Raw genomic sequence first — 13,127 nt, 5'->3', positions numbered from 1 at the left:
ATGAAGTGATGGAGGCTTGCACGGGGTGTTGCTGTTGATACACAGAGGAAGGGAGCTCATCTAGGTTTGGAAATGGGAGACCCAGGCTTGCAGGAGTGACCAGATGGTACATGCTGCATCACTTCTTTGGGGCAGATCTGAAGATCTGCAGTGGCCAGACCCACAGCTTGAAGCCCAGCCACCCACGCAGGCCAAGGCCAGGTGAGCCCAGCTAACCAGTAGGTGAGAGCAAGCCCAGCTAGGATCAACAGGGTCACTCAAATCCTATGCAGAAACAAAAAACAAAGGCTTATTGTTATATTGGACCAAATATATATATACATACAAACACACACATACACATACATATGTACACATATATATGTATACACATAAATTTTTAAAAGATGGAACATTATTCAATAAAGTGAAAGCCAGCCATAATGTGCCTTACAAAAAAATAGGAATTTGGCCCTGGCTGATGTAGCTCAGTGGCTTGAGCACAGGCCTGTGAACCAAAGGGTCACCAGTTCAATTCCCAATCAGGGCACATGCCTGGGTTTTAGGCCAAATCCCCAGTAGGGGGCGCACGAGAGGCAACCACACATTGATGTTTTTCTCCCTCTCTTCTCCCTTCCTTCCCATATGTCTAAAAATAAATAAATCTTTAAAAATTATGTCAATAATTATAATCTAGGGTCAAAAAAATCACATTGTGCAATTATTTCAACCTTTACATTTTCTGTCATTGAATATATCCAAATCAGTATTCTGAAGATTCAAGTCCTATATTTAACTAGAATAAATATGTTATCTGAAAGCAGACAAGCTTATCTCTTATGGGTTGCAAAAAATTTTAATTTCCTCTCCTTGAAAAATTGAACCAGACGATAATCAAAGACTCAAAGAATTTTAGAGTTAAAATGTCCTCAATAATGAAAATTTTTGTGATTATCATAATTTAAAAACTAAGTTCAGTTCTCCTATTTACAGAGTGTGCTTGTAGACAAAGCTTGTAACGTGAATCACAGTCGCACGACTTCTGTGACCGCTGCGGTTAGCCCGCTTTGGAGCGCTAAAAAAGGCTGGGTGGGAGGCTTTTTCCAAAGTCTCTGCAACCCCTGAACATCTACTTCCTTTCTGCCTTTGCACTGTTGCAGCCCTTCCACTGACTGGGAGGAAGAATAGGAAACCAAGGTGCAGGGTGTCCTACCGAACACAGATATTAGACCCCGCATAAGAATTCAAGAAGTTGTAAGAATAGCTATGAAAAGCTCCCATACCTTTCAAAGCTTCTCCAATTTTTTAACTGAAATCTCTTATTGAATCAACACACTACACTTTTTCCCTAATGAGACCTCACACCTAAACAAATGAAATATGTATAGACTTTCCTTAATGTTGATACACATAAACTTAATAAAAATAATCAAATCTAATTTTTGCCATAATATTTTATACTTCCAATCCAAGGGTAAAAATATCTCAGTATCTTCTATTCTCTCAAATTTTGAGAACAGTTGATAATTAATGCCTTGTTAATTTACTATGAAAACTTTAGGACTTGAAATTCAAATAGCAAAATGTGTGACAGTAATTGCACTCCTTATTGTAAATGTCACAGTAAACACAATAATTTTAATATTGTACCATTGTAAAGTTATTTTACCTTACTTTTAATTTTTCATATTTATTTCTTAAGTAACTTCAATACAACTAGGTTCTTATACTTTTCATTAACATAATTAAATTACTTATAAAAAGAGTATTTTCTTCCCATATTTTATGATTTGTAGAAAAGCCAGATTTCTGCTTTTTGGAAGAAGAGGTTGGAAACTGTCGAGCCTATTTCATTAGGTATTTTTACAACAACCAGTCAAAGAAGTGTGAGAGGTTCGTATACGGTGGGTGCCCTGGCAACAGGAACAACTTCCTATCCCTGGAAGAATGCAAGAACACCTGTGAGAACCCATGTAAGTTCATTTCTCATTTGATTTTACTTCATTTATAGGCATGTTTTAAAAAACATGACATCGTAACGGATGTTGAAGTTTACTTAGCTTTTGTTTTAGCCACGCAAATCTGATAGAAATTAGTCATTATGTTAACAAAAATTTTAAACACAGGTATGTAAGAAATCTAACTACAACGAAAATTGTTTCCACAAATCCAACAGAGTGTTTTTAGGTTACATTATTTAATTTTCTTTTCTGAGAAAACTGTATTATCATTTAGGCACAAGAGTAGGACCGCTGAAATCCTTAAGTTTATAGAAATTTGAGGGCAAGTAGTTCTTTGGAAATTTCCACCTAAAATCAATTAGTTTTATGTGACCATAACATTTATTAAAGGATTGACTTAAACATTCACCCTCAAGCTTTTTTTTTTACTAAGAATCACAAAGTTACTCATACAAATGTTATCTTATTTTTATATGAGTAACTTTTTAAAAGACCCACTGCGCACTAATTTAACATAGCCATGTGAATAAAACTTCTAAAAGCTTGCTTTTCTTACCACTACGGCTGTGCTGTGCTTTTGTTTATGAGCCTGTGATGGTGTCTCACACTTTGATTGACTGTATGTTTTCCAGTGAGAGGTACCAGCACCCAGCCTGTTCCTGTCCCCGAGACTGCCAAACCTCCCAAGCATAAAATAAAGATAGGTAAGAATTTTATTTTTTAAAAAATTTGCTTCCAGAAAAATATTATCATATTAACAATAAAAGTGGAATACATATTAGAACTGTGATTTATTTAAAAAGTATACCGCTATTGTTATTTAATAATAGGTGTGTTAAAATACTGAGATTCAAAATCTTTAAGACATTTAATCTCCGAAAAGTAATAATTTTCATAATCTATTTTTAAATATGCATTGAAATAGGCTTTTGATTCCATATCACATGATATTTAAGTCTATGCCAAATTTAATTTATAAAACGATTCTATGAACTATCATCTCAATGTCTGATGTTAAAATCACAATGGCAGCAGTGTGTCAGAGAAGACGTAAGTGCTCTTAAACCGAGTGTGACATAGGACACAATCTCTGCTGTTACACTGAACTGCTGTTCACAGTTTTAATTTTACCATGGTTTTTTTTCTTTTCTTCTTTTTCCTTCTTTCTTTCTTCCTTTCTTTCTTCCTTTCTTTCGTCTTTTCTTTCTTTCTTTCTTTCTTTCTTTCTTTCTTTCTTTCTTTCTTTCTTTCTTTCTTTTTCTTTTTCTCTGACATGTAAATGTCTTTTCATTTTTATTATTTATTGAATTCATTGGGACGACATTGGTTAATAAAACTATGTGGGCTACAATACACAATTATATGTGGTACACACATACTGTATTATGTCTTCCGATACCATGTCAAGTCTCCTTCTGTCACCATTTATCCCCATTTACACTCTTCTACCACCCCTGTCCCCTTTGCCCTCTGGTTATCACCATACTGTTGTCTGTTTGTAAGAGGGTTTTTTTTTGGTGGGGGGAGGGTTGTTTGTTTGTTTTTTGCTTAATCCTTTCACCTTTTTTACCCAGACCGACACGCCCTCCCCTCTGGCAGCTGTCCACCTGATTTCCATCTAGGAGTCTGTTCCTAATTTGTTTGTTACTTTATTTCATTCCTTAGATTCCACATGTACGTAAAGTCAAATGGTACTTGTCTTTTTCTGACTGGCTATTTCACTTAGCATAATTCTCTCCAGGTCTAGCCTTGCTGTCACAAAAGGTAAGATTTCCTTCTATTTTTAAAGCAGATTAGTCTTCCATTGTGTAAATGTACCACAGCTTTCTCAGTCACCCATCTACTGGTGGGCACTCCGTCTGATTCCAAATCTTGGCTATTGCAAATAATACTGCTATATACTAGGGGTGCATGTATTCTTTTCAGTTAGTGTTTGGGGTTTCTTCAGATATATTCCCAGAAATAGAATTGCTAAGTTTTAAGGCAGTTGCATTTTTAAGTTTTTGAGATAACTCCATACTGCTTTCCACAATGACCACACTAATCTGCATTCCCACAAGCAGAGCACTAGGGTTCCCCTTCCTCCTCATCCTCAACAATTGTTCTTTGTGGGTTTATTGATGACAGCCAATCTGACAGGTGTGGGCTTATGTCTCACTGTGGTTTTAACTTGTGTTTCTCTGATTGTTAGTGACTTGAGCATCTTTTCATATGTCTATTGTCCATCTGCACTGTGGCTTTATTTAGAAAAAACCCGGGATGAAGATAACTGTGGGCTCTGCCCCTGGATTAGGCAGTATCTACACCAGCAGTTTTCAGTCTTTTCATCTCAGGGCTCACATAAACAAATTATTAAAATTCTGCATCCCACCAAAAATATTTGCCTATCTGACTAATAAAGGCATAATTTTGACTGATTTATAAAATATAATAATGGTGATAGTTTTTACCTACCCTCTTTGCTCCAAAGGACTTTTTAATAAATCTGGTGCTTGCTTATAAGGATTTCTGGTTCAAAGAATTAACCAATCAACTCAACCTTATTATGTGATGTAACCAGTAAGATACAGCTCTGTTACATGACCTATGTATTTATGTTTCAAGACAGGGCATTCACCCTGGACAGCTACTGCTGTGTTGACTGTTGTCATTTATTTATTTGACAATCTAAGGAAAAAGAGGTCAGTGCCACTGACTAAATAGTCACCCATTGCATGTTTTAAAAATTTTGTGGCACACTGGTTGAAAATGACTCATCTAGAGAAAGAAATCCAACCCCGTAAATATCTACCCAATTTTACAATATGTGAAGGCTTCTCTGTCCAGACAAGGTCCCTCACAGTCTATTCCCCTGCAACCTTTTAATTTTAATATTCTAGTCGTCCATCTTCTACATTTCACACTAGGCAAAGTGGTCTAGTACACACTGGAAACATATTCCACATTGCACATTTTCCCACTGGCTGCCCTCTCTTCTCTTCTACATGAAATGCCAGTTTCTGCCCCTGTAATGCTACTTAATTCTTGTTAATGAATAAAGACACATGTTTTTCTGCTGTACAGATTTACTTCATGTAAATAATAAATTTATTAATGTAGTAAATAAATTTACTCCATTCCTAATCAGAAACATATTCCAATCTCCAGCCTTTTCTTTATGACCACAGGGCACTTTATGAGAACAGGACATTGGGGTCACTGTAAAACATCTTTAGTATATAAACTATTTAATATTTATTAGGTAATACATTGTGCTATATATTTTGAGCATTATAATTGCATGCAACATGAAAATCAGAGAAACTGAAGTAAATCAGCCTTATTTCCAATACACAGAAACAATTGCTGTCAACATGCTAGCATATTCTTTTAATATTTCTTTGCTATTTTTCTAGCTCATCACAAAGTAAATAAAATTCAAGACTGACAGTAGCTTCTGGAGAATCCCCAACAGCATAGAATAAGCTGAGTGTAAAATAGTCTGTTTTGTAGAGTGGGAGCCTAGGAAAATGTTTAGCTTGCTCCCTGCTAAAAACATCTCTGCAGTAATCATCTTGTCACTGACTAGACCTCCTCTCAGCTTTGGCCTAATGGACAGCATGCTATCAATTCCATTTCCACTTGTATGTGCTTGTATATGTTTAAGTCTGGTGTGCTGACACAAATATATGAGTTAGCACATTTTATTGATTCTAAGATGCAAATTTCTCCATATTTTAACAGGCTTAAATTATGATGAACCTGAGAAATGATAATGTGTAATAGAGTAATTGTTTTTTTTCTTTACAAGCAGCACATAAAATAATGATGCATTTAAAAATCAATGCATCTTCAATTCTACGTAAATTATATTTTGTAGAACATTTGAGGGGCTATGAGCAATTACTAGTTCTACATAGTACCCTTCTACTACTGTGTGTATGAAAAGAAAAAAAACAATAATAGTAATAAATACATCATAGTAAGGCCTACATTTTGTTAATAATATTTAGGCACTTTTAAACATTACAGGCATATAACTATACATAAAATTTTAGTGGAAAATTCAGCTGCATCTACAAAAAATAATTTGCACACACCTTTTGCACAATTCTCATTTCAAAATATCTCCCCTATATAAATCGAACCTGTGTGCAAGTATGTTCATGACCCACTGCCTGGAATTGAAGAAAATAGAAATAATCTACATGCCCATACATGAGTAATGGAGTGTACTACATTAAACATCTGCAGTTGAACCAAAAATAAAATACTGTGCATATGTTTGAAAAATAAAGTATACATATGAACAAATGTAAAAACATACCCAGCAAATAGTATCAAGTATAATAATAAGACATGATGGTATAGTAATATATGTTTGCATAGGCAAAATTTTTGATACCAAACCATTCATAGTAGTTAAAGGGTCAAATTATGAAGAACTTCTGTTTTTATTCATTACTTTTGCATTATTTGAACAATTTATAATGACAATTTGTAATTAAAAAATAAAAATATGTTTTTCTTCACCATAAAATTATGGGAGAAAAAAGAAAAATTTTGTATTCAAAGAAAGATTAATTTTTCAATTACGTAAGACAGTCTCAGAAGACAAAAATAGTTTACAAGTCCCAATGTGGTTCATAAAACCCAATTTGGTTTGTAAAATTAAAAGCTAAATAGCCATGTAAAATGGGAGCAGTAAGAAAGACATCACAGTAAAGATTTAAAGTGAGTATAAGATTCAAAGTTTACTGTGTAAGTTTAAAAGAAAGGTTACATAAGCTGCCTCACATATAAAACTGACTTCATAGTGCCATCTTACAATTTAGCAGTCACACTAGGTGATGGTAATTCCTGGAAGAAACTACCTGAATTCTGAAACCTATCATATACTCTCTAAATGGAAACTTCCCAACTCGTTATTAACAGAAAGATTGAGACAGAATGCATTTGGTAAGTAAAGTCCCTTGGAAAAAGAACAGAAGCCAGGTTAGTGTCTTTTTATTCTATGTTATATTTATGTGAATAGCCCTGGCTGGTGTGGCTCAGTGGCTTGAGTGCTGGCCTGCAAAGCAAAGGGTCACTGGTTCAATTCCCTATCAGGGCACATTCCTGGTTTGCAGGCCAGGTCCCCAGTGGGGGCACATGAGAGGCAACCACACATTGATGTTTCTCTCCCTCTCTTCTCCCTACCTTCCTATCTGTCTAAAAGTAAATAAAATCTTTAAACATTATGTGAATAATTATAATCTACGATCAAAAAATCACACTGTTTAATTATTTCAACCTTTACATTTTCTTTCATTGTGCATATCCAGCTCTGGAGTCTGAAGAGTTAAGTCCTGTGGTTATCTAGAATAAATGTGTTATCTGAAAAGAGACAAGTTTATCTCTTATGGGTTACAATATATTTTAATTTTCTCACCTTGGAAGAAGATTAAACCAGATGATAATCAAAACTCAAAGAATTTTAGAGTTAAAATGTCCTTAAGAAACCATCTGCTTCATTATGTTAATGATGCTGTTGTTTATGCTAGCACACCCAATAATATTTTCCTGCTTGGAGTTAAAATGATTTGAGGAGAAATGCATCAATTTACATATCAGGTATAATTCATGTTCTGAAGCAAAATGGGCTCATAAAATCTTCCCAATTGATGATAATGTATTGTATTATTTAAAACTTTTAAATGTTAACTATTCATAATACTATATCCTTAGTGGCTAATTTCAAATTTAACCCACTATCAAGATACCCTTATTTGTAATGCTGGGAACCTCGACTCTAATCTGGATCAAAGGTGACTGGTGTTTGATGATCTGTGTAGGTAATAATTAAAATCGGGGCAAATAAAGTGAGATAAACTGTCACCATGTCAGTCACGAACAGACACTCCAAGTAGGACCAGGTATCTGCCTAGGGATAATTCAGTCTGCACACCAGATCCCAGGCTGTCAGAAGCAACATGCCAAACGCCTTATGATTCGGAGACAGTAACAGTTTCAGGCAGAGGCAATGTGATGCCTAAGACTTTAGTTGGTAGTGAAACTCTCTCTGATAGCATCTGTGCTGGTCAATTGTACCTTTTCGCTCAAATCAACCCACTCTCTGCCTTCTCCTTGCCTGTTCGACATTATAAGGAACCTTTTCCTTGGTTCTGTGTAGATCTGTTCAGTGTCAGACATTGTCAAGTACTGGATGGCATTGCTATTAAGTCATAATAACTAACATTTGTAAAGAAGTGTACAACTTACAAGTACATCTTCATATAGTATCTGCAACTTACTGTGGGCTAATATGTCTTGCGTAAAAAATATTAAAATGAAATGGATGTATGAATCATATTTCATCATATGTATCTGCTATAATGCACCAGTAGGTGCTTGCTAAGAATGAGAAAAAGAAAAGAATAGAAATTTCCTGTTTTCTCTGTTTCTCAAATCAAGCTACTTGCTTATAAGGTATTTTTCCTAAACTTCGGTGATGACTTTGGAAGTTCATGGAGATGGAAGTGGTAACAAATAATAACCATCACACCCCAGCCCTCAAGTGGATGAGAATCCAATAGCACGCGCATTGGAAAAGGTTGCACAGTAGGAGGGCTCAGTTGCAATGTATCTCTCCTAGACTGTTAGAAAATTCCTCCTGCATAAGCTATTGCTGGCAACAGATTTCAACATTTTCTAGAAAGTTAGGATTGCATTCTCGTCCAATGCATTTTAGTTTTGATTTGTGATGGCAACGATCATGCACTACACGTCCCAAAGAGGATGCACAAAAGCATGAATTAGACTACATGGTTTTGGATAGTGTCCTAGTTTTATAGAGCCTGGGACTTTCTTAATATTCTTTATGTGATTACAGTTGTTGTATTTGGCAAAGTATATCACCCTTCTAAAATGTCTTCTCATACATTCTTCCAAAAAAAATTCCAACTCCCCTTATATTTTCCATAACATCTCTTATTATATGCACCATTGTAGCAAGACATTCCAATCTTTACTTAAACATATACAGGGCAAGAGGCAGTAAACATAAATATACCAATTTAAGATTTAATTTTTCTACCCCCAATTGTTTCACTTTATTCATATTCTTTTACAGACTATTCATCTGGGGTTCACTTGCCCTCAGACAGCTTACTCCTGTCTCCACGTCCTATTTGCCGTCCTTGGCTATGGGATTCCTCAAAGTTCTATCTCCTGACAATACTGAATATTTGTCTGCATTTGCTGTCCCACATGTCACCCTTTGGCAAAGCCGCTGAAGTTTTCTTATGCTGCTTTCTCACTGCCCAACAACATAACTGCAATGTTGCTTCACAAATAATATCAAGCAGTTTGGCTCTGCTGCTAAAGAGTAGCAACTTCCTCTCACTGACAGGAATTCCCACACAAGCTAAATACTACCATTGGGCTGAATCGAGTTCTCTGCTTTGCCTTAAGGAAATGAGTGCTTCTTGAGTCACCCTAGTCGTGTTTTTATCTTCTGTTTTGAGAATGTTTAATCCCACTGCCAGGCCAGCCTGTCTGTCTGGTTTCAACATGTAAGTGTTTTATCTTACTGATTCAGCAGTATACTTCCCTTTGCAAGTGTGTGTAACTCTTCTAGAGCTCATGTCTCAGTTTATGAGAAAACTTTACTATTAAGTCAAACCATTTCTTCTGTGCTCCTTCTCTGAAGCTTAGAGTGTTTTACACTTGAATTCCCGCACTTCACACTGTGATTATATTACATCATTCAGAAGTTTGTCAGTCAGGTGAAGAACCTCTTCCTCAGCTCCAGTGATGTCAGACAACAAGTAAGGGTGCTGCTCATCGGGACTTTTTAACAGTTGATTCTTGAACAAATCATACGGAAATATTAATACTTTTTGGGGGGTATATTGTTAACTAACTATCAGAAGTTAAATTGTTTAATAGTTGTTGCTTTTGTAATGTACTAGTTTTTTGTTTTATGTATAGACAGTACTCACAGTTCTTTCCCTTAGCAAATGTATCTGGTTTTTCATCTTTTGGAGGTCTCAGTCTAGCAGACACTTAGGGATTGGTTAAGCATTTTCGTGGAATTGAAATACATGCATTTTACTAAGTACTACTTTTATTTATTTAGGTTACTGTTTCACATATAAGTGCCACAGCACTCATCTATAAACAGTAATATGAAAGTCTCAGATTAACTATCATATAATGACTTACTATGTTTTCTTCATGTTCTTAGTCTATCGCGTCCCCTACTGGTGTCGGACCCCAGCAGACAGAGGATTGTGTAATGCAAATGTCACAAGATTCTACTACAATCTACATGCCAGGAAGTGTCTCCAATTTAGTTACAGTGGATGTGGAGGGAATGAAAACAATTTTAATTCCAGAAAATCATGTCTGAGGGCTTGCAGAAGAGGTAGAAAAGACATTCTTTGCATTAATTTACTAGTGTTTAAGAAAACAATTTTATTGAAATGATAAATTAATTTTAATCTATGAAAAATATGAAATTAGTTGTTTATTATAAGAAACAAAGTGTTATAATTTATCTAATAAATGTTTCCTTTTCAAGGGAACTACATTAGGAACTACATTAAGATAATATTGCTGGATATTACCTGCAATTTCTTTTAATGTATCTTCCTAGAAAAATAATTAATTTAAAAATAATTTTATTCTCTTAAAATTTACATACTAAATATTCATTTTAAAGAATTAGACTAATATTTAACCTTTCTATAATGCATAAAATTAAATATTTTCTTCTGAATATAAAAATTACACATTTATAGAATTGTGTCAATTATGTAAATAAAATCAACTATACTCCACCAGTCATACAGCTACATCTTAATGTTTTTAATAAAATGATCATGAACATCTAACTGAAAGTAAATGATAAAGATGAACATGTGATTCATTCTAGCTAACTTTTATATCTGCAAACTGACTTCCTTAGAAATAGGTTGTCCTGTACAAAGATATAGACAAAATAAAGGCTTTTAAACTAGTCTCCTTTTTTAAGTTAAATATTAAAAGATAATGAGGACATTTTAGATAACATAACACAATAAATCATTTTATCATGCATAAATTTCTTTCTTTTCCTTTTGTAGGTTTCATCAAAAAAGGGTTAAATGGAAAATTAATCAAAGATAAACCAAAAAAGTATTTAGTGGAAGTAAAATATGATGAAATCTAGACATTTTGGATGAAGCTTTTCCCTATGATTTCTATTTTTTTAAATCCTTTTAAGTTAATATTTTCATGAATTTCTTATGCATATATTACCTGTTATTAAGACATTTTCATCAGCATTCCTTTTCTAATCTACTCAAATTGTTTACTCTAGGGCTATAATTTATTAAATGATTAGTATGGATTTATTTATTCTCTTGATCCCTTTCTATTTACCATTTAACGACAAATTATCAGAGGGCTGGCCACATCAAATCAATCTGTTTTTCTTTCTGGTCCTCATCGATTTCATAATATGTTGTCAGTTCTTGGTTTTGCTCCTACTTGCATATACAATGTACATGAGGATGATCTCCTGCAGAGCCCATGCCCAGAGTGAGAAACACAGCCATTAAAAACAAGCACTTTTGGATTTTCACATCTAAAACGGTGACCAGCACCTTCTTCTGACAAAGACGACTCACTCGTGCATTTGGAAACACCTGGTAACAGTAGATTTCTACTATGGGCTACCCTCCCTAGACATACTTCTCCTTTTGCATTAACCAGTACATCCATGGATCTTGAGCCAAACCACATTCGAACAATGAAGAGTCAATTCTGACATGTGCCAGCCTGATGTTGTCTGATTTAACTTTCTCCTTTGTTCACTAATGACTTGTTATATCAAGAAATGTGGCTGAGTAAATTATGTGTTAAATACAGATCGTGAAAAGAAAAACATTCCTATAAAAGGGAAGTTTTTAATGGCAAGCTAAAGGAAATTCTGCTTATGTTCTTCCTAATATTATTGTTTAATAAAAATTTTTTCTTACCAAAAGTATTGAAACCTCCTTAAACCCATTCACTCATCATTAGGTTTTGCACATGCAACAAATAATTCTTAATTTTTTTTTAAAGAAAGCATGTTATTTGTGTAGAAGAGGAAAAGAAAAGTCTCCGAAAGGTCCTACTAGAAAATTCACGCACTGTTCACTCTTGGGGCTTTAGCATTTCTCTGGAGTTAATGCACTGATTCCGGATCTACACTCTTCCTTTTCTGCTGAGCTGCACACAATCTGGCATCTCCACAGCCTCTTACACATTTCACTTTCTGTACTGTTCACCTCACACTTCACATTTAACTTTGAACTTGTCATCTAGAAACAACTAATCACTTCATCCACTTAGTTTAGCTTAATGACCACTCTGTAGCAACAGTATCATTATTCTTTCTGTTCATCAGGCTTGAAAGATTGAACCCAATTTTTATTTCATATTTCCTCTTATATTCTACATCTAATCAACCCCAAATCACTATTGCTTCCTTTTTCATAAAGTTTGTCCAACTCCCAGGTTTTTTACCCGTACTGCATTCTTCACCTCAGTATTGATAATTCCTATGAATTAATTCAGTATATGTCTCCACTACTCAAAATCCTCCAAGGATTCACTTTTTGGCCCTTAATCTTACCCTAATCCCCATGATTTAATTTCAAGATATGAATTATCTTCTTGAATTTAGTCAAATTTAGTTTAGTCAAAATAAACTGAATATGTCTTTAATTACCCAGCTTATTCATGTTGATTTCCTTTTGAAACATCTGATATTCTCCAGACCATTCATCTGAAGTCAGTGTCTAGCTGTTGGAAGCTGTAAAATCCAGCTGATGTTTCTAGACAACAGGACAAGTCCTAGCATACATTCACAAATCATTTTCACCCCACAGCATCACACTTACAGCATTGCAAAATACTATTAATTTGTCCACCTAAGAAAAGTTTTAAATCTTTAAATATCCAGCACATAAGTAACTGACTTAAAATGAGAATTTGAGACTTTTGGAAATCGAAATCCTTTGCAAACTCTGTTCTGTTGTCATTTATACATGGGTAGAGACAGCTTTGAAGAAGGGGTAAAGTCTCCTTCAGTCAAGTAGCAAGCTGCCAGCAAGGACATATAAACAGCACACTGGTGAATCTGATACCAATAGATGCCTGTCCGGACTAAGGACAGGAAAAGGAGGGGCCCCCCAGGAG

The 13,127-nt window shown here is 34.8% G+C and overlaps 1 protein-coding gene across 8 annotated transcripts in view; it reads left to right on the top strand.

The window, feature by feature from the left end:
• The window catches only part of LOC128780253 (tissue factor pathway inhibitor), a 320,921-nt gene that overhangs the window by 181,992 nt on the left and 125,802 nt on the right, over positions 1–13,127 (top strand). Inside the window, exons 4-7 of one of the 8 annotated variants that reach the window (XM_053918850.1) lie at positions 1,776–1,952; positions 2,573–2,644; positions 10,147–10,326; positions 11,027–11,931. The exons of the other annotated variants lie outside the window; for them this stretch is intronic. Coding sequence (XP_053774825.1) covers positions 1,776–1,952; positions 2,573–2,644; positions 10,147–10,326; positions 11,027–11,112 — 515 coding nt within the window. The 3' untranslated portion in view covers positions 11,113–11,931. Of the gene's footprint in view, positions 1–1,775; positions 1,953–2,572; positions 2,645–10,146; positions 10,327–11,026; positions 11,932–13,127 lie in introns of those variants that run through there. 8 annotated transcript variants of the gene reach the window in all.

Source organism: Desmodus rotundus, chromosome 2, assembly GCF_022682495.2.
Source record: "Desmodus rotundus isolate HL8 chromosome 2, HLdesRot8A.1, whole genome shotgun sequence".
Taxonomy (NCBI): Eukaryota; Metazoa; Chordata; class Mammalia; order Chiroptera; family Phyllostomidae; genus Desmodus; species Desmodus rotundus.
Note: the sequence above shows the minus strand (reverse complement) of the source record. Positions and strands in the feature narration are given on the sequence as shown.